At 37.2% G+C, this 27,858-nt stretch overlaps 1 protein-coding gene and 1 pseudogene across 6 annotated transcripts in view; one reads left to right on the top strand and one right to left on the bottom strand.

The window, feature by feature from the left end:
• Positions 1-27,858, top strand: part of NUBPL (NUBP iron-sulfur cluster assembly factor, mitochondrial) — a 218,560-nt gene that overhangs the window by 148,528 nt on the left and 42,174 nt on the right. For all 6 annotated transcript variants that reach the window (XR_009051433.1, XR_009051431.1, XR_009051432.1 and 3 more), the window contains one exon: positions 17,543-17,636. Coding sequence is in view for 3 of the 6 variants with exons in the window: in XM_057723127.1 (XP_057579110.1) it covers positions 17,543-17,636 (94 nt within the window). In the remaining 3 variants the exon portion in view is untranslated. The remainder of the gene's footprint in view (positions 1-17,542; positions 17,637-27,858) is intronic.
• Positions 35-3,241, bottom strand: LOC130846653 (cell division cycle-associated protein 3-like; annotated as a pseudogene).

Raw genomic sequence — 27,858 nt, 5'->3', positions numbered from 1 at the left:
CATTAGGCTCTGGGACCACACAGGGCCTAGTTCTCTACCAAGGAAAGTGCTGATTTCCCTTGTCATGGTCCTGGCCTTGTTCCCAAGCTCGTCCTCCAGTTTGAGAAGTCGTTCAGTTCCCAGAATGCCCCCTTCCTTTAGTCCTTTAGCATTTTCACTCAGGGGAGAAGGCCGCTTACCTTGTTGTAGTCTCAGGGTCCCAGGGGAGTTGTCATCCTGCGAGATGGTGAGCGGAGATCTCCCTAGTACCTTGCCGTTTGGTTTCTGTCTGTTATGCTTAGAACCTGAAAATTGGGAAGTCTCGGAGTCTCTCAAGTAAGAGGTTGCCTGAGCCCTGGCTGGCCATAACAGTTTCTGTGAGCTGTCCTGTTTCCTCTTTGGAAAACGCCTGCTTGGAGAGAAGCTCAAGATGGTGTCTGGTCCTGAAGGGATTACTGTTGCCCTTGGGCAATTCCAAGTCAGATGAAGGTGCCTCTAGAGGCAGGGCAGGCTCTGGGGGAGGATTCAGTCTGGGGACTTCAGTCTGAAATAGTTCACTGAGCTGTTTCACCAGTGGGTTTGGGGAGGGTCTCTGCTGCTCGAGTTGATAGGTATCCATGCAGTGCCAAGGTTAGGAGAGCAGGCATCTGAGTCCTGGGACTGATGAAGACCCTTGCACTACTTCTCTGTAGGTGAGTCAGGGTGTGGGGCCTTCACCTGAGCATGAGTACGCAGGATACCTGCACTAAGTTAGCAGGGATCTGCCAGCAGAGCCAGTTGCATGCTGTGCAGTGGAGGCCGTGCGGAGTGAGTGGGATGCTCTTGGCTGAGCCCTTCTCAACTAGAAGGAATAGGGTGGGTTAGGGCCCAGTCCAGGCTAGGAAGATGCTGGGCCCCAATTCCATTTTTGGGTGCACAGCAACTCCTCCAGTTTGTTGACTAATGTTGATTTGTTTAGCTCTTCTCCCTTTAAAGGACATTGAAGTTTGAGCCACTTTTTCTTTATTTAAAAAAAAAAATTATTGCGTTGAGCTTCTTTTTAAATGAGAAATCACTGTGTTTGGATATATAATTTCTGTGTTTGTTTAAGATTCACAAAATCCAAAGGTTCACAAATGAATTTGATGTTTTCTTAGGTGCCTTTAATTGTACTAAGTTTTTTGAGAACCTCTTTCTTCCTTCCTTTCTTTCTTTCTCTCCTTGTTCTCTCTCTCTCTTTCTATGAATGTTTAAGTTCTACTGTCTTCAATACAGTATTATCAACTATGATCATATGTTTTACTATAGATCCTCAGACCTTATTCATCTTATAGCTCAAAGTTTGTACCTATTTAACAACTTCTCCTATTTCCCCCACATCCCAGCCCACTTTTCTACTCTGTTTCTATGAGTTTGACTTAAAAAAAAAAGCCGCATATGAGTGATACCATGATACATGGCTTATTTCACTTAGCTTAATGCCTTTAAGGTCCATCTGTGCTATTGTAAATGGTAGGATTTCCTTCTTTCTCATGGCTGAATAATATTCCTGTGTGTGTGTGTGTGTGTGTGTGTGTATCACATCTTCTTTGTCCATTCCACCATTGACAGACACTTACCTTGTTTCTGTATCTTGGCTATTGTGAATAATGCTGCAATAAACACGGGACTGCAAATATCTCTTCAATATCCTATTTTCATTTTCTTTGGAAATATGCCCAGAAGTGGAATTGCTGGATCGTATGATAGTTCTGTTTTTAATTTCTTGAGGAACATCCATACTATGTTCCATAGTGAGTGCACCAGTTTACAAGCCCACTAACAGTACACAAAGTTCCCTTTCTGCATATCCTCACCAGCACTTGTTATCTCAATGTTGTTGTTTTTTTAATTGTTTTCTATTTTTTTTTTAACATTTGGCCACGTTTGGTTTTGGTTGCTGCCCTCAGGCTTTTCTCTAATTGTGGTGAGCAGGGGCTACTCTTCGTTGCAGTGCATGGGCTTCTCAGTGCAGTGGCTTCTCTTGTTGTGGAGCACGGGCTCTAGGTGCACAGGCTTCAGTAGCTGTGGCTCATGGGCTCTAGAGCGCAGGCTCAGTAGTTGTCCTGCCCGGACTTAGTTGCTCCGTGGCATGTGGGATCTTCCTGGACCAGGGCTTGCACCTGTGTCCCCTGCATTGGCAGGCGGATACCTAACCACTGAGCCCCCAGGGAAGCCCTCAACGTATTTTTGGTGATAGCCATTCTAACAGGTGTGAAGGTGGTATCTCATTGTGGTTTGATTTGCATATCTCTAAAGATTTAGTGAGGATATTGAACATTTTTCCCTGTACCTGTTGCTATTTATATGTCTTCTTTGGGAAAATGTCTTTTTGGCTCCTCTGCTCCTTTTAAAATCAGATTGGTTTTTTTGCTGTTGAGTTGTGTGAGTTCATTATATATTTTGGATAGTAATCCCTTATCAGATATGATTTGCAAATATTTTCTCCCATTCAGTAGGTTGCATTTTTGTTTTGCTAACTGCTTCCTTTGCTGTGCATTAGCTTTTTAGTTTGATGTGGTCCCACTTGTTTATTTTTGCTTTTGTTTCCTTTGCTTTTGGTGTTAAATCCATAATGTCATTGCCAAGACAAATGTCAAGGACCTTACCGGCTGTTTTCTTCTAAGTGTTGTACTTTCAGACTGAGACTTTCAGGACTCCAGTTTGAGTTGATTTTTGTGTATGGTGTAAGATAGGGGTTCAGGTTCATTCTTTTGCATGTGGCTGTCCAGTTTTATCAATACCTTTTATTGAAGAGATTATTCTTTCCCTGTTGTATATTCTTGGGGAACCAGTTTCTTAAGATTTTTTTAACAGAAACATATCAGAAAATTTGTTTAGTCATGCTATAATTACCCAGAACGAAATTGAATTGTTGCCACAGTTAGGTTTTTTTTTGGAAAAGGACAGAATCCTATGTTTTCAAAATACAGAGTTGAGGGTATCTCATAAAAATCTTTTCTAACTATGTTGGAGCATAAGGTATTCTGCATAGGCCTTTAGGTAAAGGTTATACTGCTGAATCATTCATATCTCAGCAAGTTTCTTACTTAACTAAATAAACTCTGAATGATTTTTTAAAGATGTGACAGAACCTATAAAGTTGAGTATATATATTAAACAACAAAAAAAAACAAAAATAAAAAATAAAAAGCCTTAGAATGTGTAAGTAGTTCTTGAAGGATCTAGACATCTTACTTGTAGCTTCATGGATGGTTGGTTTTTCCTTCAGTTTGATGGCCATCAGTAGGCACATTTACTTCTCCTGTGGTGATGATGCCTATAGCACCTCCTAGTGTGAAACCCAGGGCCTGCAAGCACCCAATAATTCTCAGTATTGATTTTAGGTGCTTCATATTTCTGTGAATGACTATGTCAGATGATGGATTTCAGTGATTTCAGTTATTATGAAAAGCAGAGAACAAAATTGGGAGTATTGATGAAAATTTCATGTGCAAAACTTTGTTGCCAAAATTATTTGGCAGTTTAAATGCATCCAGATCCAATTTTTGAGAGATGTGTTGATCCTGCATGTGGAAACTTGTGTGACCCACACTGCTAATGGGGGAGGAGTCGCCCTCTGTGAAGGCGAGAATACCAGTCAGGCTTTTATTTTTACAACACAGCATTTTTGCATTTGAACATCAGATGTTGAAGCACATGACTTTTTGATTCATAGATATTTGCTGCTGAATGTATTTTAAAATGTTTGGCCAAATATCTAGCAGAAGCCTGAGATGATTGCTGATTTAAAGAGCCTAGCTGAGGAGTGCTAACCAGTCATTCCAAGTTTTCTTCATAGATCACTTGTGTAGCTTATCTTCACAAAACCATGAAAATGTTATGTTCTGAGCTTTCATCAAGAGTCTGTGTAAGAAATGGCTATGTCTCTACTTCTTTTGGAGGATGCTGGAAGAGGAATGGAACAGTGGAGATGGGGGTAACTGTTATTGAAAGGCAGTACATTTTATGGAAAGAATGTGGGCTGTGGTGACAGAATGTTAGTAGCTTTGGTTGTGGGAGAATGTGGAAGGTCTCTTTTGATTGTCTCTCTGTTATTCAACAAACAGACATTTATTGGGTATATATGTACCTGGCACTATACTTGGCCTGAAGATACAAAAGTGTCTTCTGCCCTGTAGAGAGATTTACTATTTAAATAGGAGGACAGTAGTTTGGCTATATTGTTAGTACACAGTTCTTCAGTTTTTTGGTTTTTGCTTAAGTTTTAACCTTAGTTTTCTCACTGTTGGTCTTTTTTCTGCCCTATTTTTATTTTTTCATGTGTCATTGATTGGGGAATTGAGCGAGAGCTGGGAGATATCAATGGATTGATTCAGGCCATCATATTAACCTACATTTCCTGTTGGGAATCTGCATATATTTCTTTACTGTGACTTACTGTTCTACATGTTAATATTTCAAAATTACTGAGACTATTCCTGATTCAAGGAGTTAATTTCTTACATCTAGATAGTCTTGCTTTCTGATGCCAAAGTAGCTTGGTCAGAACTTCAGTCTTTAATTTTATTTGTTCATTCATGGCTAGTTTGCTGTTTTAAATGCAAGAATCAAACATACTATATGTCTATTTTGATGCAGTTTTGCAAAATTATGTATTCATCATATTAAGTAAAATTATTTCTTCAACTGGAAGAGAAAAAAGAATTCTCATCTTAAATGTGACTTGAAATTCATAATCTGATTAACAATAGTCTAGTTGATGACAAAGATTTTTAAACTGACAGCCGTGATATTTAAATTAAAAATGACTTATCTGCACATTAGTACTGAAACTAAGTTAAAATATGTTCCAAAATAGCATATATGTATCATTATTATCTTATTTGAGAAACCATGGCTTACTAACTAGAGTTTCTGTATAGAACACAGGTTTGTATTGAATCTCACCATGATCCAGTTGTTTTTCTTCTATTTCATGGTGTGGCTTATACTTCCTACTCTGGCCTACATTCTGTTCCATGTGTGCCACTGGAGGCCTGGATACATCAGGGAAAATTGTGGTACAAGTTCTATGATTTACAGGGTTTTGGTGTAATTTTTGTTTGAGGAGGGTATGATACTTAACTAGTTTTCCGATTTTATGGACAGCAAACTGAGGTCTAGAAAGATAACTTTCATCTAGATTACAGGTGATATACTAATTGGTTTGTTTATTGTCCTCCTATCCCTGTTTCATGTAGACAGGAGCTTCAGGTATCTTGTTCATTGCTCTATTCCCAGTGTCTAGAACAGCACTTGGCTGTTATTGTTGGTATTAATTTCTAAGTTAGGGTTAAACTCCGTAATGATGAGTCTGTGTACCCGCTTATTTATATTCTGGCTTTAGGCATGCATATTAATGTATGATCTGCAATATTAAGATAAAAATGAAGACACCAGATACCTGTTTAGGAAAGAACAACTTTTACATGCATTACCACATTCACTTGCTCATCAGGGTACAAAATTATTGTGAGCAAGCCCGGATATACTGACCAGTGTGCATAGATGAGAATGAAGGAACATCTGCTCATTTAATGGTTTTTTAATGAGATGCATAAAATTCAGCCAGTTTTCCTATTTCTTTGCAATTTAGTGATTTCAGGTTCCTTAGATGTCTTTTGGGTACTTCTGAAATAATTATGTAGTTTAGGAAGCTGGAAAATACTGAAGTTGATGAGATGGGAATTAGATTGTTTTATGTAAGTTTTTTTCTCCCTCTATCCTCAAACCTACTTCTAACCTATATCTGTATCATCTTCATCTCTATTCTTTCTCCATCCTTAATCTTTTTCAGAATCCTTTGTTAAACATAGTTATAGCTAAAAGCTGCTGCATTTTTTAGTTTTCACTAGGAAAAGTCACTTATGACAGTAAATTTATTATTTTTTCTTCAGCTTTGTAGGTGACAGGTCTACTTAACAGGAGCAAGATACAGGTCACTAAAATGTAGAAATTTAGTTAATATATTCAAACAACAGATGTGACTTCTTTTCTGCTCACTTCTTAGCCCTTATTTTTAGTCATTTACATATTTTTAAATTGTACTTTGACCCAATGTTTTCATGCTTAATTTTACTGGTGAGAAATTTCTCTTTAATAATTTACAAAAAGCCATTTAACTCAGCTTATGACATCTAAACATATGGAAAAGGTATTTTTAAATTTCTTGTTCAAATCATTTTGGAACGCAGTGTCCTTAGAAATAGACAAATATTTTCTTAGCACTTGGTTAGAAGATTAGACATGATATGTTTATTGAGAGAAATTTTAACTCGAATAATATGACAGGCTTCTCTTTAAAATAACTTTTTTCAATATAATACTATTTATTTAATACTTTGTAGAAAATCTGTTATCTCATTCCTCTTTAGAAAAAAAGCCTCTGTAATTAGACAAAGGTATTTTTATTATCCCTATTTTGCTGAATAAGTTGTAGGCAAATTGTTTGCTTTCTGAGTTTCAGTTTCTTTATCTGTAAAATAAGGACATTGAACAAGATAATCTCTAGAGTCCCTTCTAGCTCTGAAATTCTCTGTTTATAACCATTGTACAATGAGGAAATAAAGGCACAAAAAAGTTAAGCAGCTTGGTCAGTTCAAAAAATGACTCAATAATAAAACCTTGATATCCAACTTTCTGACTAACCTGTTTTTCAACACTTTCACACAGCCCTTATGCCTGAAACTGAAACTGCTGATTTCTTTCCTTCATTATTGAAAACACATCAGTTTACAAAAATGTGCTACAAATATAATCCTTTTTATTTTTCTAAAAGCTCAAATATATTTCTATAGTCTCAGTTAAATCCTTATGATTTAGTAGGTGCTTATTCTTATTTTTAAAAGGAGGGGACCTTGTAAATAGCGGTTCCCATAGCAATGAAAGACAAATCAGAAAACAAAACATATCTTAAGTTATGTAGTATAAGTAATAACGGAAGTCAAAAGTAAACCAGTCTCATGTATATAGCAAAGGAAAAAAAATAGAAAAGATTCTTGAGTGACAATTTTCTTCCATCCTTTTATTTTATATTATTATTATTGTGTAAATTATTCCACAACTTGTATTTGAATGTGTGATAAGCATTGGAATGATTCGGGCTTTCTTTTGTTGTCTGAGTCTATCTCAGTCATAAGTGTTTATAGAAAGAAGTTTTGTGTTAGTTGGAAAATGAGATCAGCGCTCTCGACCTTGAAGGGTTTTTGACTGAACCCCCTCCCCACTCCTCACCTCAGTGGTAGTTCCCTCAGCAACTTTTCAGGAATGCATGTATTTTGTAAATTATGACATTTTATATAGATATAACACATTAATTCCTAGATGAGCCAGAATGAGGTATTTTAGGATAGTAGAGTAGATTGTAGTTCAAAACAAATTTAGATTTGAGTTCTTTGTAAAATTCAGCTAAATTTTCCACAAGAAATGTGATAGTTCCATGAGATAAATTTGTTAAATATACCAGTTTGGTTTTAGCTTTCTTGTTTTTATATAAAGTGCTCCCTTCAACAAGAACAACAACAACAAAACCCGCTTGTTTTGTCATTTTGGTACTTTTGGATAAGAATACTTTCTATTCATTTTTTTCTGTAAGCAAATCTCTCACAAATGTTTTTCAACTTACACAAACAGGTCATGGTCACATTTTCTTTTTTTAAGTAGTTGGAAGGAACCTTAGTGTTCATCTAATATAAAACTTTATTTTAACAGATGAGAAAATTGAGGGCCAGAGAGGTTAATTGGCTGACCCATGGTAATATAGCTAATTAGTGGCAAAAATGATTGGAATTTAGGTATGCCAATTTCCCAGACTAGAACTCTTCTGCTTGATGAGTAGATGTCTGGATTCTTACCTGTACCCAGTTAGACTTAAATAATCTTGATGTTTGCCAAAATCTTCCTTTCCAGTGCTGTTTTTTTTTAATCATAGTAATTAATGTCTGAATCAGAATTTGAAATCTGAAAGCTGCATTATAATAGCTCATACTTAAAATATAACTGCATATGGAGCTACAGTTTCTCACAGTTGGTTTTCTATTTGATGTGAGTTAGATCTTTAAATTTTTAGAATAAAACCTGCTGAGCCAGTTTTAAAAATACCATGTTCAAAAATTATAGGTATTTTAAAAAAATCTTTATTTTCTGTCTTAGTCTTTATAGGTTATTTACTTTGCTTCAAACGATTAATCCACATAATTTTTTGGGTAGATGGTTGGTAGAGTGGTGGTTATTGATTTAAAACAAAACCAGAGTTTAGTGGTCGATTATTGAAAGCTAAAATATTCTTTAACAGCACAAAGTCAACATTTCCATGGTTACAAGACCCTTGCTTTAATATATAAAAGGCTCTTAAAGGATCATGTAAGGAAAGAATACTATGACATACCATAAAAAAATACTCAGAAATAGAAGAAACATTATTATAATTAACCAGGAAAGGGGAAAAAATAAAGGAAACAAATGATTCTTCTATTTATTAGTTATATTATCTAAGTAAATAATTTTCTGTGGGTCTATAGTGTCTGCTTTGTGTATCTATTTTATTATACTCTGAAAAAGTAGTGTAGTAAAGCTCATTTATTCTTGGGGTTGTGCTGGCAGAGCTCTTTAGGGGCTTGGAGAATAGTGATGCTGCACCCAGTTCTCTGGGAGACTTGGGAACATGACCGTGAGTCACGCAGACCAGGGTTTATATCCGGCTCCGTCACTCATCATCATCCTGACCTTGGGAAACTTTCTTAACTTGTCTAATCCTCAATATTCTTATCTCTGTAAAATAGAGATTATAATGCCCATTTAGCAATGTTACATAAATGTATCTACCTTATAATAGGCTTTCAATAAATGTTCTTTTCCATTTGCTCTCCTTTACTTGTTACCTGCAGACTCTTCCCCCCACCTCTTCCCTACTCACTAGCCCAGTTCCACCTGGTGGACCGTAAGGCTCAAATGTAGGACTCCAGATGGCAGGTAACTAGAGCTAAAGAAGTAAGCTCGACTGGGACAGTTATTCAGATCAACCGTAGCACGCAGTACTACATTGCATAGACTGCTTTCCTGGAGTATAGTGTCCCTCAAGTTCTGTAACATCTTTAAGAACCATCAAAACCACTGGACAATGACTAAGGATTCTCTCTGGGGCTCCATGCAGCTTCCATGGCAGCTACCATCCTGCTCGTTCAGGACCTTGAATCTTCCCAAGTACAATATTTTTTCCAAGGATTTTTTTTAAAAAGAGTATTATAGTTTTCCTAATTAAGGAGAGTACTACACATCTAAATACATGTTATAAAGTGTCCCAGATCAGGTTAATATGGTAATTTGTTACTCCGACTTAAAGAAAAAAATTCTGAAGCTCCAGCCTTTAGGTATATAGGGAGAGTTTTTATTTTTTAATTTATTTTAGTAATTTTTTAAAATAAAAATATCATGATTTTTAGGCAAGTTTGTAATATTTTAGGCCTTTTTGGTAGCAGCCCTATCCTTCACTAATGTCTACGTCCTAGGTTGTAAACATCTGTAAGCAGCTGGCCTAAGGCAGCATTCTGGAGAACTGAGAGAGATGTTCTCATAATTAACTGCAATATTGTTACTTTTGTGGTAACATCATTATTTTTATATTGTGAAGTTTTACTGTTTCAGTTGTACTCTGAATTTACATGGGCGTCTGTGGGCTGGCCTGGGAATTGGATAATCTTTTAAATATTATTTCAGAAACTAGGTACAGAGTGACCAAAGATTGACCCATGTATCAACTTTTGCATTAGAAGTCCTCTGAATTGACGCTGTCTCCAGGTTGTCAGGGTCAGTCTGCTCTATATCTCTGCTAGAACAATTAAGGAAATGGGAGATGATGATAAAGGGAAAGATAGAGAGTAAAGTTTCTCTTTCTTTCTCTTTCAAAACATTACGGCTATCAATTGAGTTGGTCGTGCCTTTGGAGGGATTTATTCAGGAAGTTTTCCACCCCCCAACCCCCTTTCCTGTGGAAAGGAAGAAATTTGAAAATGGATTAGAGAACTTGCATCTGAAAAAAATGAAAATATTAGGGAAGAACTTTTAAATCATGGTGGTAACTCGAATAATGTGTTTTTATCTTATAACTGGGTTAGCTATTATCAAAACAGTCTCAAAGATAAGTTCATTATATTTTGTTGTGTCATTTATTTCCACAAATCAGTAGGCCATCAACTCAAGTAGAAAGTTTTTGTTATTCAGATTTTTATTGTGGTATTTATATTTAAATAATTTCACCTTTCTAGCAATTTTCTTCTTGAAGCCAAAATAAAATGTTACATGATTTTATGAATAAGCCACTGGGCAGAGCAAAAACTATGATTCAGACTTAATCCTATTTTGTGTTTTACTTTAGGCTTATATTTTATATAAAAGGTACCTCACATGGCAAAAAATTTAATTTTAGTAGTATAAGAAAATTGTAAGGAGCAACTTGACTCAGAATCACTGAATGGATATTGGTTGAACACTGAACACTGGCTCATTATGGAGGGGATTGACTATGGAAAGGGAGTCCAGAGATGTATAAAGAATGGGCTTTTCTGTCAGGGAGCTTACACTGAAGCAGGGGAGATAATTACGTATAAAAGTAATTACCCTAGAATTGTTATAGCTTGAAGACCCATTCAAACCTTGGAAGTTAGTTGAATTTAAAATCCCATGAGCTTGGTAATTTGCCTGACAATTTTGTCCATGGGTCTGAGACAAGGTTAGCTGCATCTCCAATGCCGGTAGTGGCATGGTTTCATGTCTGGGATTCTGAGCAGAGCGCAAGTACTGTTCTATTTGCTCTTAGGGTTGAACCATTCCTAACACTGCATGGAGAATCAGGAAATCAGGGACAGGTAGCAGGACCATAGGATAGAAGTAGCAACAGATACATGGCCAGAGTCAAACCTCAGGACACTACCTTGAGATCTACTAATTATGAGTCAAGTAGGCATAAGAGTGAAAACCAACTACTCAGTGACTAATTAAGAGCAAACAGGAAGGAAAGAGGCAATGTCTGGCTCAGCCCAACATCCATTAAGAATCTGCCCTGTCACTGATGAAATATTCTAAGCATTATATGAATGGGCTGCCGGGACACAGCCCACTTTCAAATTATTCAATCTAGATTTTGTCCCATTTCTCCTGCTTCGTGATTTCTATTTTTATTTTTGAGTTACACCTTCTTCTTGCCCTCAGGAGTATAATTCTTCTTGGCCGCCGCTTGGGCTCCAGCAGATTATAGCTCTGCCTCTCTTTCTTAGCAGTGATTTTCCTGATTCCATAGGGGCCCAGGGCCCACCCCCCTGACCTTGTTTTCACCTGGGGCACATTGGCCTTGCTAGCAGACCTAGGACAGCTGGGACACCTTGCCTTTGCCTTGGAAAAGCATATGTTGACCCTGTGGTACTTAAACGTGGCCTGTGCAATGCTGGTGATGCAAACTGCTACCCTGGGTGCTGACTGTGGTACACTGCTCCAGCCAGCTGAGAAGCCAAAAGTGGAATGCATCTATGGGCCCCTTCTTTTCAACATTTGCAGCTCAGCCACTTTGCACTTGTGTTCCCGGCATCCTCTGGAGCAAGGCATGATAGCTGCTGCTTTGATCAACTTCTTAATAGAAGTATCCATGGAAGAAAGTGGTCCGTCTTCTTTTTTTTTTTTCTTTCTATCTTTATTTGAGTATAATTGCTTTACGGTATTGTGTTAGTTTCTGCTGTACAACAAAGTAAATCAGCCATATGTATACATATATCCCCATATCCCCTCCCTCTTGAGCCTCCCTCCCACCCTCCCTATCCCACGCCTTTAGGTCTTCACAAAGCATGGAGTTACCTCCCTGTGTTATGCAGCAGCTTCCCACTAGCTATCTATTTTACATTTATTAGTGTGTATATGTCAATGCTACCCTCTCACTATGTCCTGGCTTCCCTCCCCGCCCTGCCCCACACACTCCGTGTCCTCAAGTCCGTTCTCTACATCTGCATCTCTGTTCCTCCTCTGCCACTGGGTTCATCCATCTTCCTTACCCATTCATAGCACCACACTCTTCATAACTGATGTTCTGATGTCTTTATAACCTTATCTGTCCAAATATAAGACACACTTTTATCTCCCAGTCATTCTGCAGAAAAGAGGGAATTGCCTTTGAATTTTTGAGTTACTCGCAGGTTATCAGGCATTAGTTTGAATATAAAGTACAAAGTATTGTTTGGAGAAGACATATTAGCCTAAAGTTACCCCAGTCAGTGCTAGTTTGGAATATTTTCCCTGCATAAGGTTGAGAAAAAAGAAATAAAAATAATTTAACAGAGATTTAGTGATTATTTCTGATGGCATCAACTTCAAGTGTTGGTTGTCTTAATAAACAAAGAGAAAGAGCGATAAAAAAGCAACACCGTAAGCTGTGCCGTGGGAGCAATCACAAATGCATGTTGACAGGACAAATGAGAAAACAGCTGCTCTAATGTTATTTGAATGGCTTTGGACAAAAGCTCAGTGACTACGTTATATATGATTCCAAAAGTTCTGTATTTCTGACACTTTAGAGGGAAATAACGGTTATGTACTACTGTGTAAAAGAGGCATCTTGCACGAAGCCTCTGTTGGCAGACTCGGGTCTGAACTGTTGCCCCTCATCCCATGCTTCTCAATTGCCCTGACCACTGGATTGTTTTTTTTTCATTCTTCCATTATGCTGTTTATGTCCCCTTTCAGATGTGATGCACATATTTGACTTCCTAGCTACATTACTGAATTCTCTGCTGCAGCACTGCCTCTTTATCCACAGGGCATCTCTGAACTGCCTTGGTAACTCCACTTCCAGACTGATTCAGCCTGTCCTGCTGGGATCCTTTGAGTATGGAGCCTAAAGGGAGCTGAGAAGGTTTTACCAGAGTTGGGGTTACCTTGAGGCTGATGAGGCGTAAGTTCAGGGTTCACACTGTCATGGGTTGTAGAGTGTTCTCTGTGGAGAGAGGAAGCTGGTTGCAATCAGGAAGCATTCTGTGTAAGCATTTCTGATGTTCAAGAGAGCTCAGAAAAAGGAGTTTCAATCTCTAAGGCACTAGCATTTTATGATGATTTCTTTTACATTCTAAATAAATATTTTCTTTTGTACCTGATTTTGCATTCCTAACTTTGCAATCTTATTCTTAGAGAAGACCACCCCAATTGTATATGCTTCATGCCACACAAAATCTGGATCTGCTGCTAGGTTTTACTAAATGAGATACCTAGGTGTTTTGCTAGTACTTATTTCCCTGCATTTAGTAATAAATAATTTATGAGTAATCAAACACTGAGTAGAATCTAGAGAATCTCCAAACCATTCTGAAAAAATGCTTTGGTGATTCTTTTACAAGAGAACTGAAACTTCCTGGCAGCCAGTATATTTCAGTGAATGCTATACAACTGGAACTCAGATACTAGCTTTAGTTCAGTTCAAGTCTGCAAGCCTTTGTGCAGTACCTACTATGTGTGATGAAGGTGCTGGGGTTTTTTGTTTTTTTTCCCCCAGAATGTTTGAATTCAGTTTGAGTCATTTGAAATTAATTGCCTTAACAGTGAAGTATTTTTAGTTCCTTGGATCCATAATAGCAGTTCTTTTAAAGAAATAAGAAACTGGAGCCAATGTGATAAATGTGATTAAACGCCAAGCAACAACAATGACACATTGTTGGCACCAGTCATTTCATGTCCTCTGAAACAATGAGACTTGTCAGTCTGCCAGTGCTAGGAGTTTCAGTACAGAGGATTTAAAATGAAAAATGTCCTTTATATTTTTCATAAATAGTTTCATAGATGATGGCCATGGGTACTTAGGGGTAACTATTTTTCAAACCAAGAAATCCTGTATTGAAAATGAACTACTTTATGTTCATCATTTCATCATTCTCTTAAAATGTGTCATTAAATCAGTATCATGTACCTGTGTTTGAGAAATAGCATAGAGTTCTTAAAAGACATGTCAGTATATAATGTCAGATACTGATAAATGTTTTGAAGAAAAACACATTTAGAGAAGGAGAGAGATTGATGGTTGGGCGAGTGCTGCTTTAGAAAGGCTTTACTGCCTACCTAGCTATTCCTTGAATATGCCAAGCATATTCCATCTCAGGGCCTTTGCACTTGCTATTGCTTCTGCCCAGAATGCTTTCCAAGAATTGCATCAGTTATTTTTCTCACTTCACGCCAGGCTCTGACTAGCCTGTTGAAAGTAGCACCTTCCACCATTCTATTCCTTTTCCCTCTTCATGTGTTGCTCACCATCTGATCTTGAAAATTGAAGAGATTCGAAGAAATTCTTTGATAATCCTTAGCTGTCTGAACTCTTACTACTTGCTCTCTGAAATTCAGGAATTGAAGATTTTAAAACTGTCTCTTGCTGTTTGATCTGGGTATATCCAAGTCAGGAACCAAGTAATTTTGTATAGTGAGGGATACTTGTTTTCTTTGTAGCCCTTTTTACTCTTTGATTTGTTTGTCTTTCTGTTTATCTGCCTGTCTCCCTCACTAAAACATTAGTTGCCTGGTGGCTGGGACTTTGTTTTTTTCACTGCTGTATCTTCATTACCTGGAACAGTGCCTGGCAACAATTCTCGGTAAATACGTGTTGAATAAATGTGTTAATACATGAATGAATCCATCTGACCCAATATCATCTAAATTTTAATTTTAAAAATATGTGATTATATGAAAAAACATTATTAAGTTTTAAGAAGCAAGATATGGGATTATATACACAGTATGATTTCCATTTCCATTTAAAAATTTTTGAATCTTTGCATGTGTTTATTTATTCATTCATTCCTTGAAAGAAAACCTACTGAGCATTTCCTGTGTATCCATTCTGTGATAGATATTCTAAGTCATCTACGGTTTCATGAAAAGACAGATATTGAAACAGCAGTAAATGAACGCCATCTTTCCCCTTGCACTGTTCTTCAACTATGTTGATCTTTCAGTTTCTTTCAATTACTAACCTCTTTGCACAGGTTATATCATCATGGGCTTAGTATCTGTCTCCCTCTGTGTTGTATTGGGTTGATCAAATGGTTTGTTCAGTTTTTCTGTAAGATGCTCTAGTAGCTCTTAGTTGTCTTTAACTCCATTCGAAACAATTTTGTTAGATTGTATTGTGACAGCTGTCATATCAGCATGCATTTAAAAAAAACATAAAAATTGGTGAATTTTTGTGTAGCCATGTTAACATTGAAGATGGCAGAAAAAAAAGCAACATTTTTGGCATACTATGCTTTATTATTTCAAGAAAGGTGAAAACGCAACTGAAATGCGAAAGAAAAGATTTGTGCAGTGTATGGCGAAGTTGCTGTGACTGACTGAATGTGTCAGAAATGGTTTGCGAAATTTCACGCTGGAGATTTCTTGCTGGACGATGCTCCATGGTCCGGTAGACCAGTTGAAGCTGATAGTGATCAAATCGAGACATTAATTGAGAATAATCAACATTCTACCACGCAGGAGATAGCTGACGTACTTAAAATATCCAAATCAAGCACTGAAAATCTTTTGCACCAGCTTGGTTATGTTTGATATTTGGGTTCCACATAAGTTAAGCCAAAATTGGAAAAAACCTTCTTGACCGTATTTCCACATGTGATTCTCTACTTAAATGTAATGAAAATGTTCTGTTTTTAAAATAAATTGTGACAGGCGATGAAAAGTGGATACTGTACAATAATGTGGAACAGAAGAGATCATGGGGCAAGCAAAATGAGCCACCACCAACCACACCAAAGGCCATCTTCATCCAGCGAAGGTGATGTTGTTTATATGGTGGGATGAGAAGGGAGTCCTCTGTTATGAGCTCCTTCCAGAAAACCAAACGATTAACTCCAACAAGTACTGCTCCCAATTAGAACAACTGAAAGCAGCACTTGAAGAAAAGCATCCGGAATTAGTCAACAGAAAATGCATAATCTTCCATCAGGATAACACAAGACTGCATGTTTCTTTGATGACTAAGCAAAAACTGTTACAGCTTGGCTGGGAAGTTTTGATTCATCTGTTGTATTCACCAGACATTGCACCTTAGGATTTCCATTTATTTCAGTCTTTACAAAATTCTCTTAATGGAAAAAATTTCAATTCCCTAGAAGACTGTAAAAGGCACCTGAAATAGTTATTTGCTCAAAAAGATAAAAAGTTTTGGGAAGATGAAATTATGAAGTTGCATAAAAAATGGCAGAAGGTAGTGGAACAAAAGGGTGAATACGTTGTTCAATAAAGTTCTTGGTGAAAATGAAAAATGTGTCTTTTATTTTTACTTAAAAACTGAAGGAACTTTTTGGCCAACCCAGTAAATTCTGTGAGGCTAGGGACCATGATGCCTTTTAATTATCAATACCTAGCTCAATGCCTAATATATAGTAGGTACTCTATAATCATTTATTGGGTAAATGAATGAATGAATGAATGAACCATTAGAAGAATCGTCCCTGTATAGTAGGGACATCATATCTAATCTTTAATGGAAGTTATGGGAAGTAAATTTCAAGCTGGGATCTAAAGAATGAGGAGGAATTAGCAAGTGAAGGAGAGCAGGCAGAGGTTATGACGCTTAAGCTAGGACTTTTTCCTAAAAGCAGGAGAAGAATTTTTAACAAGTGGCACTATCAGACCATTTTTCAGTGGTGTTAGGAACACACCGTGTGGGCAATGCTAGAGCAGAGAGATTGGTTGGGAAACTGGTGATAGATGGCTGTTGGTTCTTGGCCATGCAGAAAGATAGAAGTGAATACATTTGAGAGATTTTTGGAAGGCATAACCAGTGACTGGAGATGGTGAGGGAAGAGTTAAGTATGATCCCAAGCCTTTGCCTTAGGCAACTGAGAGGCCCCTAGAGCCTTTCACTGCAACTGGGGACTCAGAAGGAAGAACCGTTCGAGGAGAAAAGAGCCTGAGATACCCTTGAGACCTATCTAACTGAGGCTGAGCATTAAGGACTTGGTTATATAGCTGAATTTTCTAGATATAGATACTTAGAAAAGTGCCTGAAAAGAAATAATCAAAATGTTAACAGTTTGGAACTCTAGTTATATTTCTAAAATTTTTAAAATTGTTTTGGTTTTCATTATTCGTGTGTTTTATGAAGAAAAAAATAATAAACTGTAAAAAAATATATTAGGATCTGCTATAGGAAATTCTGTACCAAAAAACACAGAGGACAAGAAGCTAAGGCCTCCTTGGGCAAAATGTGGGCTATTGTCAGTGAAAATAAGTGATTGGTCCTGAATGGAAATCCACTGTGCAGTGGGTTCACCATTATGGTATGCGTGTGTTTTGCAGGTTCATTTGAAGATTTAACCGTATCTGTCAGAGAAGGACTGCTAGAGGCAAAGATTGTTTCTTATTCATCCATTTACCAGCCCTCAGCACAGTCCCTGGCGCTTAGTAATGGCTCAAGTGAAAGCTATTATTTTAGATTTGTTATTAATTCATTTATTTTTATTTACATCGCTAATCACTGCATGTGTTTATACAGTAATGTTATTTGTGTCGTCTTGGTTTTTAGGTAGATTGGGGTCAACTGGACTATTTAGTTGTTGACATGCCACCAGGAACTGGAGATGTGCAGTTGTCAGTCTCACAGAATATTCCCATTTCAGGTAACTTTTTAAATTAATTTGTGCTACCTTTGGTGTTTTGTCATTGCCATACAGAAAAACAAACTTCATGACAGGGAAACATTTTTATGTCTTAAAAAACATTATTATTTATAAATTTAGAGATCATATTAATGAACTAAATTTTTCAAACTATTGCCAGAATGAACATGTTTACAAAAACATAAGGACACTTTGAAAAGGTGGTGATGTAAATCTGTGTTCTAGAAAAGAGGTAGTGCTTAAGTATTATTTAGGTAAAACAGCTGTTTGGTTCATTGCTGTCCAGCACTTACAGCATAGTGCCTGATATGTGGCGGGCACTCAGTAATATTTATTGAGTAAATACTGAATAAGAATAAATATTGAGAACATTTGGCTTTTTGATAAATACAACTATGGGAAAATTTTATATTCTGCTAATTGGTTAAGATTAAAGTTGAGAGCAGTAAACATTAGTTTACATCAAATGCACAATACTTCAATATGGTAGTGGATATCTTTTTTATGCTATGGAATTTAAATATTAGTATTAGCTTTTATGTTGAATCTGTTTCTAAGGATTTTCCTAGTTCCCAATGGAGAAAGTGTAAATGTCTCATATGTATATAAGGACTTTTGGGGAAATAATGGAATTTTTAAATGTCTTTTTAAATCGGTTACTTATTGGTAACAAATAACCAAGAGATATCACTGACAATCATCAAAAGGTTCAGAAATTAGGTATTTGATAATATATACACATTGTTTGGAAATACCATTATATAAAATTAAGTCACTAATAATTATGAATATTTTTGTTGTTTTAGATAGATTTATACCTTTCTGGAGTGTGAGGCTTTTTCTTTGTTGAGGCAAATTATAAAGCATGTGATGAGAATAAAGTGAAGTAACGTAGGAAAATAATTCATCCTTTTTGTAGTCAGTGTTCTATATAGTCTGCTTTTTCTTTTTTTAGGTAGTTTTGGGACTTTTATGTTTTTAAATATTAAGAATGCTCACTAAATGTTTATTAAAAATTGTACTCCTGGAACTTTGAAATGCCTGTTGCAAGTTTCCAAAACTCTTATATTATTTATGTGGATAATACTGATAAAATTGGGCTAAGTTATCATTTATTCCCTGAGCTTTGAATTGGTACCTTGAAAAAGTTTAATTTACTTCACACAGATAAATTGATGTCCCTAAGCAATTTTCCCTTGTTTACTCAGGTAACAGACCCTCTGTTTTGACATGACTTATGATTACATCATCCTGTTTTAATCTGTGCTTATACTCTAAAACCAACAATGTGTAGATTGGGGTTAAGATTTACTTCTCCTTTGAGGATTTCTTTCTTATATCCTAAAATTTAACCAGTATATTTCTTTATTTCTTACCTCTGATGAAGAGTCTCCCCTCTAATAGGTGATTAATGTTAGATGAGAATAAAAAGCAGTGTTTTTAGAATTGTGGTAAAATATACATGACAGTTCAGTAGCATTATGTACATTCACATTGTTGTGCAACCATCACCACCGTCCATCTCCAGAACTTTCTCATCTTCCCAAACTGAAACTCTTTACCCATTAAACCATAACTCTGAATTCCCTCCTCCCCCTACCCCCTGGTAAGCACCATTCTCCTTTCAGAAACAGTATCTTTTACCATAAGATGAGAGAATGAAGAGTGAGGAAAATGTTTTTAAGATTGCATTAAACATAAACCTAATATTGACTTTATGATTTATTAGTAAAATTTTATTTTATTGTTTTTTTAATGAGGAAACCAGTGCTTACTTCTTTATTTTGTTGTCATTCTTAGAATCTTCCTTTGGGAAAAACTCATCAACTTAAAGTTTGCACTATACTCCATAGTAGGTTAGCTGCCGCTGCTGCTGCTTCTTTCCAAGTTTTTGTTCTCATTTCTCTTTTTTTTTCCTTTTTATTTTTAAATTGAAGTATAGTTGATGTTAAGGTCGTAAATCAACAAATATTATCTGTATGAAGGTAGGTGCTAAGCACTGCAGAGGATCCAAGGATCATCAAATCACAAGTCTTTACCCTAGACAAGTGTTCCATACCTTTTTTGATTCTTGGACATTTTTTGAGAATTTGATGTATAAATGGATTCCGTCCAGGAAAATGTATTTGTACCTACAGAAACACTATTTTTATGTATGATTTCAGAAGATTCACAGTCTTAAGGTTAAAAGTCCCATCCTTAAACCTTCATACACTGTTGGTAAGAATGTAAATTGGTGCAGCCTCTGGGAAAAACAGTATGGAGGTTTCTCAAAAAGCTAAAAATAGAACTACCATATGACCCAGCAATTCCACTCCTGAAAATATATCTGAAAGAAACAAAAACACTGATTCGAAAAGATACATGCACCCTAATGTTCATAGCAGGATTATTTAAATTGCTGATATGTAAGCAACCTAAATGCCCAATAACAGATGAATGGATAAAGAAGATGTACACACACACACACACAATGGAATACTAATTTAAAAGAAAAATTAAAATTTACCATTTACAACAACATGAATGGACTTGGAGGGTTTTATGCTAAGTGAAATGAATCAAACAGAGAAAAACAAATACTGTATGATGTCACTTTTATGTGGAATCGAAAAAATACAACAAACTACTGAATATAACAAAAAAGAAACAGACTCACAGATATAGAGAACAAACTGGTGGTTACTAGTGAGAGGGAAGGAGGGAGAGGCAATATAGGGATAGGGGATTAAGAGGTATAAACTATTATGCATAAAATAAGCTACGAGGATATCTTATAATACCTATAAATAGAGCATAACATTTAAAATGTTACTGTGAATCACTATATTGTACACCTGCAACGTACATAATATTGTACATCAACTATATTTCCCAAAAAAAAAAAAAAGTCCCAGCCCTAGGAGATAGAGCAGGCGGAAGGGCAGGGAGAGAGAGTGGCAGGTAATAAAAGAAACATGGATAGCTATAATGTGGAGTATGAGGAGTGCTCTATGAGAGGTATAAACCCCAAAGGAAGAAGAGATCATGGGTTTGAAGGGAATTGTAAAACACTTCATGGAGATGCATGATAGGATGCGTTGTAGCACATTTAAGGTAGCACCACAGCTAGTTTGCTTTGTCTTTTCTCAGGAGAGAAATCTGAAAATGAAACTTCTAGTGTTCTATAATGCTGTTATGGAAACTTAACATATATTTCACTTCCCAATCTGATCCATTAAAAAAAAACAGTAGGGCCAGGTACTGAAGATGCTTTTGAAAATACATAAACTGAGCTATATATCTGGACTGTGACAGTAAAATGATTGTTTATCAGTATTTTCTAAATTTTCTATAATAAATGTATATTTTTATAATTTAAAAAGTAGATAGAAAGAACTCATTCCTTTTTTCTTTTTTTTACGTTGCAGTATGGTTGATTTACAGTATTGTGTTAATTTCTGCTGTACTGCAAAGTGATTCAGTTATATATATACATACATTCTTTTTCATATATTTTCCATTATGATTTATCACAGTATATTGAGTATAGTTCCCTATGCAATACAGTAGGACCTTGTTGTTTATCCATTCTATATTTAGTAGTTCGCATCTGCTAACCGCAAACTCCCACTCCATCCCTTCCCCTCTAGCAACCACACCTCTGTGAGTTTGTTTTGTTTTGTAACTATGTTCATTTATGTTGTATTTTAGATTCCACATATAAGTGATATCATATGGTACTTGTCTTTCTCTTTCTGACTTACTTTATTTAATATGGTAATCTCTAGGTCCATCCATGTAGCTGCAAATGGCATTATTTTATTCTTTTTGATGACTGAGTAATATTCCATTGTATATATATACCACTTCTTCTTTATCCATTCCTCTGTTGATGGACGTTTAGGTTGTTTCCATGTCCCGGCTATTGTAAATAGTGCTGTTGTGAACATAGAAGTACATATATCTTTTTGAATTATAAATTTTGTCTGGCTATATGCCCAAGAGTGGGGTTGCTGGATTGTATGGCAACTTTATTTTTATTATTATTATTATTTATTTATTTATTTTTGGCTGTGCCATGTAGCATGTGGGATTATTAGTTCCCTAATCAGCACCCCTGCATTGGAAGTGTGGAGTCTTCACCACTGGATTGCTAGGGAAGTCCCTCTATTTTTAGTTTTGTTTTTGTTTTTTAATAATTTTTTAAAATGATGTTTATTTATTTGGCTGCATTGGGTCTTCTCTTGCTGTGCGTGGGCTTTCTCTAGTTGTGGTGAGCAGGGGTTACTCTTCATTGTGGTGTGCAGGCTTTTCATTGTGGTGGCTTCTCTTGTTGCAGAGCACAGGCTCTAGGCAGGTGGGCTTCAGTAGTTGCAGCATGCAGGCTCAGTAGTTATGGCATAAGGGCTCTAGAGCACAGGCTCAGTAGTGTGGTGCACGGGCTTAGTTGTTCTGCAGCATGTGGGATCTTCCCGGAGCAGGGATCAAACCCGTGTCCCCTGCATTGGCAGGCAGATTCTTAACCACTGCACCACCAGGGAAGTCCCTATTTTTAGTTTTTGAGGAGCCTCCATACTGTTTTCGATAATAGCTTTACTAACTTACATTCCCACCATAGCCTCTCCAGCGCTTGTTATTTGTGGACTTTTTAATGATGGCTATTTTGACCAGTGTGAGGTGGTATCTCATTGTAGTTTTGATTTTCATTTCTCTAATAATTAGCGATATTGAGCATCTTTTCATGTGCCTGTTGGCCATCTGTATGTCTTCTTTGGAGAAATGTCTATTTAGGTTTTCTGCCCATTTTTTGATTGGGTTGTTTGTTTTGTTGTTGAGTTGTATGAGCTGTTTGTATATTTTGGAAATTAAGCCCTTGTCAGTCTTATCAGTTGCAAGTATTTTCTCCCAATCCCTAGGTTGTCTGTTCATTTTGTTTATGGTTTCCTTTGCTGAGAAAGCACTCATTCTTTAAGGAGAATAAATTGATACCATGATGATTGGCTGTTATTAATAAACTGCCATTTAATGACTGTATTTCATGTATTAGTTTTCTTATTTAATGACCACAGGTGTTATATTATCACTATTTTCTTAAATCTTTAAGAGTTAAGTAACTGTCCCAAGGCCACACAGTTACGTGGGTCATAGCTGAGGTTCATATCAATTCTGATTGAATTTAAAGCTCATGCTCTTAACCTCTACATCAAGCTGCATTAATACAAAATACAGCAATATTTGATTCATTGGTTTTCTAAGTTTAGCTCTGATCCATTCAACCTGTTTAGGCTGTGATTATTCTAATCTAGGTGATCTCTGATAAAAATAAATTTGTCTATGAATATGCCTAAACTTGCGCATCCGTATGTGGTGAATATCCAACCAGTGGTCTAGATTGGTATCTCCTGTATCCCAGGTTTTTGCTCATTTGTTAGTTTTTGACTCCTGAGGGATTGCTTTGGGCCTCTATACATCCTGGGGAAAATCTGGAGGCAGTCTAGAAGCAGTCTCCTTCGGGCTTCAGGAGGAGAGCCCCAAATGATTCTTGGGAAAACCAGTGTTGTCTTTGGGCTGATCATACTGGTCTTGGGCATTTGGCTGGTTTCCAGGCACACTGGCTGTCAGTAGAGAATTGCAGCTATCAGTGTTAATACATTCATACTCTGGCTTATTATGTCAATGTTAAAATCAATGGCAATGAGAAGACAAGATTTTCTACAGTTAACATGTCTTAATTTTATAATTAGAAAAATATAGTAAACAAAGAAAGTATCCTACCAAAAAGGATGTGAGAGGGAGTTGGGGGGATGGGTGCATATGGTGATTGTGTCTCTGTGCGTGTGTGTGTTTCTTAAAGTTAATTCCTGTAGTTTGTTTTATTCAGGCCAATGTCATTTTACAACTAACATATCTAAATGGACCTAGCTCCCAGGATTTAGAGGGAAGGGCACCAACCAAAGAGTTACTGGCCTGGCTTGAATCGTGGCTTTTATCAACTTATATAATCTGGAACAGCCTGTCAGAATCATCTGCCTTTCTCGGCCTAACTGAATTATGTTTTCTCTAATTATGAACCTAATTTTCCTTTCCTCTTATCATTGACTTTAGAACTCTTTTAAGATACTTTTTCTTGGACGGACTCTGGGAAGGCTCACGTTAGTGAGCCCTTCCCAGAACCCCTGCCGCCAGTGCCCCTGTCTCCTCGGTGAGCCACAGCTGCCCCCCACCTCTGCAGGCAACCCTCCATCACCAGCAAGTAACCTTGACATCTGCAGCGATGCAGTTTCCCATCTGAGGTGTTTACAGATCAGAGAGAAGGTTCCCTTCCTTTACATCACTGCCCCACAGGCACTTCAGCACATGCGTGGCAGATTCAGATGGAGTTGGAAGGAGGAGCCACTGTACACTTCATAATGCTCAGGTCCTCTGAAAGCCTTCTCAGGGGATAAAAAACAGACATGCTGGTTTCCTTACCTGCTCAGAGATGAAGTCTGAACCAGATACATAAGATAGAATAGGAACTTTGGAGCAGAATAAACCTGGAGTCAAATCCTGAATCTTCTCATCTCTAGCCATGTGATCTCAGGCATCTTGTTTTACTTATCTTACACATGTGTGAAAACTTGTGGGTAATAAAATATCAACTGCTTGGTTACATAAACTGTTAAAAAAAAAAAAGATACTTTTTCTTATGTCCCATATCCTGCAAACCGCATAAGGTTTTCAGACTCCCATTTGAGGCCCCTGTGATCTGACTCCCCTTTCTTTCCCACTAAACTCCATATAATGTGGGATCACCCCCCAAACCTTATATACCCACTGCCCCCTCTTTCCTTCCTTTACTTTCTAGACTCTCTAACTTAACATACATTTGATCCTCACTTAGAATGCTTTTCCTCCCTAATCGGTGGGTACCCCAGTCCTGCATACCCTTTATTCTAAATGCCTACTACTTACCATTTTCCCCAAACCCCCAGTTAGGAACCATTTCTCCCTCTTTGGATTTCACGTAGCATTTTATTTGGACCATCCCTGTAGCACTGCTTATGTTCTCCATTCAAAACTTGCATAACTGTGTTATCTTCTCTACCAGACTGTTACGCCCTGGAGGGCTAAGGCTCTGCTTCATTCATCTCTTTGTTTCTCACAGTGCCAAAGTCATGCCTGCCTATAACTACTCAGGAAATGTTGATCAATGAATGAGTATTTTATCTGTGTTGGTATTATCTTCCCAACTAGGCAGTAAGCTGCTTGAACGCAATAATTTTTTTCCTACTTATCATAGTGTTTCTTAGAGTACCTTGGGCAATGGCTAATGCAATTAATATTGGTTGAATAAATGACAGAGCTAGTTGACTAGTTGTCACTGTTTACCCCTTTATGTTTCTTACCATCCTGCTAACTCATGCCTGTGATCTCTCCCACCCCAACGGCTTCTACCTAGAAGCTTTTTTCTGTAAGTTAAAGAAAGCATTTATTTAAAAAATATATACATTTTATTTCACTCTTCCTTTGGGAGAAAAATATTTTCATTTTAGGGGTTTCTTTACGCTATCCTTTTTCTTGTACTGTGTATAACATCCTTGTGGTTAGCTGACATATTTTATTACTAACTTTTTTTGGTGTCTGGGATAATAGTACGTATGTGGGCACTTGTTTTATTTGGTTACGTGCAGGCTGTGTATTAAATTACTGGTGAGAATCACTGGCATTGCTCCATTGTAAGATAATAATTTCTTTTATTTGCTTGCAGAGATATTTAGCAAGGTGCTAAGTACCTCTCTGACTCTTTACCCTTACCTGTGGAGCACCTGCCTACCCCATAGACTTATGAGGATCAAATGAGATAAGGAACATAAAAGCTCCATCTAAATGTATGGTGTTTTTTAGAAGCTACTTGAACACTTTAAAAGAGTTTTTTTGGGGGGCAAGGGGATGAAACGTTGTGAATTAGAAAGAGCCTTTATATGAACTTTGCATTTCTCCAAGCCATGTTGAGAATGAAATTAAGTGTTTTATACTTGTAAAGAGACATCCTTTTGCAAAATTCATGGAGGCAGACCTGTACAAGCAAAAAAGATCTTTCTGAGTGCTAATTAGCAACTCTTTGTATGTGTTCCATTTTGTTCCATGGGATAGATGACAAGCTCATTATAAGAAGAAACTTTAAAGAAAAAAAATCATCCTCTTATTTGTGTTAAAAGTGTTGTGTAGCAACAGTAGTGATAAATGTGTTGACAGCAGTATTAGTGGCTAATGATTTAAATTTAAGCTTACGTGGACTACTGAGTCATTACATACTGCAAGTACCTAGTAGTTGTAGTCATTGCTAGAGGGAAAGGAGACAGGATAGAGGGTGGGAAATAACCAATTGTAGTCTTTGCATTTACTCTTGTCTTATTGAACCTGCCAAGGGGAAAAGCCAGAGTTATCGGTGCTGGTTTTGTTTTGTTATTTTTCTTACTTTTTTTGAGGCGGGGTGGGGGATGGGGGGGTGATACAGTTTGCTGAGTTTTTGCTTGTTGTTTGTTTCACTTGTAAATTAGTTGATGCTGTGTATTAAATTGGGTACATTCCAGTGCTGACCTACAGATTTTGTTTTTTTGCTTTCTTTTAAGGCATAGTGACGAACTCTCAGGGATTATCGAACATTTAACTGCTCTTCCATAATGGAAGAGGATTAATATTTCTTTGAGGAACATTATAAGTTCCTTGAAAGTTTTGAAAACATATGCACTATGCTAGTCTTTAAATTCTAATAGATGTTGCCAAAAATATTTTTCTTCCTTCCTTTGCTTCAACAACGATCCTCTTTATGACTGTCTGAAACTATCTTAATTTAACTTTAACTCTTGAAATTAAGTGAAGAGTTTATGCCTCTCGTAAAATCTGTGAGGCATGTTTTTGTTTTTTGAAAGACTGGAGAGTTTTAGTAAGTTATTCATACTAAGGTGCTGTATTAATCACGGTCCTGGCCGGAAAGAGATGACATATCTTAAAAGGAATTAACAGAGTGAGTTTAATGAAAGGACTAGTTACCCAGGCGTGGGCGGCGTTAAGGAAACTAACAAGAGAGGGTGAGGTACCCAGAGACTAGTGACAGTAGGAATTTTTACTGTCTCTCTGCCTGAAGGGACAGGGCGTGAACTGTGTCAGTGGGACCTGGCAACTGCTGAAGCCATGGAAGAGGGGCTGCCTGATGGGGGCTGTGGCCACAGAGGAACACAGCCAAGGGCAGAACTCCTGCAAGGCAGGAAGGGAGCAGCCTGTGTGGTATTAATGGTACTCCAGCCTCCCCCTCCTCCCATCGCCTCATATCCCACGGGTACCTCCTACTGGCAGGTCCCTGTTGAAAGCTAGAGGGTAAGGAAACTCAGATGATTCAGTCCACAGAGGACTACCCAGGCACTGATCAGAACAGAGAATGAAGCGGAGCGTGGTGAAGGTCAGAGGAAGTAAGTAGAGCACAGCAAGTAGAAGATAACCAGAGCAGCTTTTTCACTTCACGGTCGTCATTGTAACTATGAATTAGTGACTTGTGCTAGGTGAAATACAGAGCAAAGGTTCCTGCCCCCTGAAAGTCTGAAGCTAATACAGATATCGGTGGTACAGTCAAATTCGTGAAAATCCATGTGATCAGAAGGCAAAATTTTACTGTCATCAAATTAATGAACAGGATACTTACATTGGAGATGAACTGTGATGTTAAGTACGGTAGGTCCCCTGCACACGAACCTTCAAGTTGGGAACGTTCAAGGATGCGGATGTGCGTGCCAGCCCCTGTATGCCAGCCGTTGTACTGTACTACTGTACTTTTCATGGTGCTGTATGATTAAAAATGTTTTCTTTATTTTTTGTGCTTGTTTTTTATGTTCATATTATTTGTGTGAAAAGCATCATAAACCTATGACAGTACAGTACTATAGAGCCAATTGTATTCGTTGGGTACCTAGCCTAACTTTGTTGGACTTATGAACAAATTGGACTTACAAACACACTCTCCAGACGAAACTTGTTCGTATGTAGGGGACTTACTGTGTATTTTGTTGCAGTGGGAAATAATGGATAGAAGAGTTTATTTTGATAGGATAGTTATGAAAACAAGTTCTTCACTTTATTAAGTAAAGATTGATGCAAGAATAACCCTTTTGGAAATGGTTCTTATAATAGAAGGGACAAAGCCTGAGCACTCACAAGGGGAGCCACACAATCCCTTCTTGGTCCTCCCTCTTTTTGCTCCAGG

Source organism: Hippopotamus amphibius, chromosome 2 (assembly GCF_030028045.1).
Source record: "Hippopotamus amphibius kiboko isolate mHipAmp2 chromosome 2, mHipAmp2.hap2, whole genome shotgun sequence".
Lineage (NCBI taxonomy): Eukaryota > Metazoa > Chordata > Mammalia > Artiodactyla > Hippopotamidae > Hippopotamus > Hippopotamus amphibius.
The sequence above is the reverse complement of the archived record's forward strand: the minus strand, read 5'-3'. Positions and strand labels throughout refer to the sequence as shown.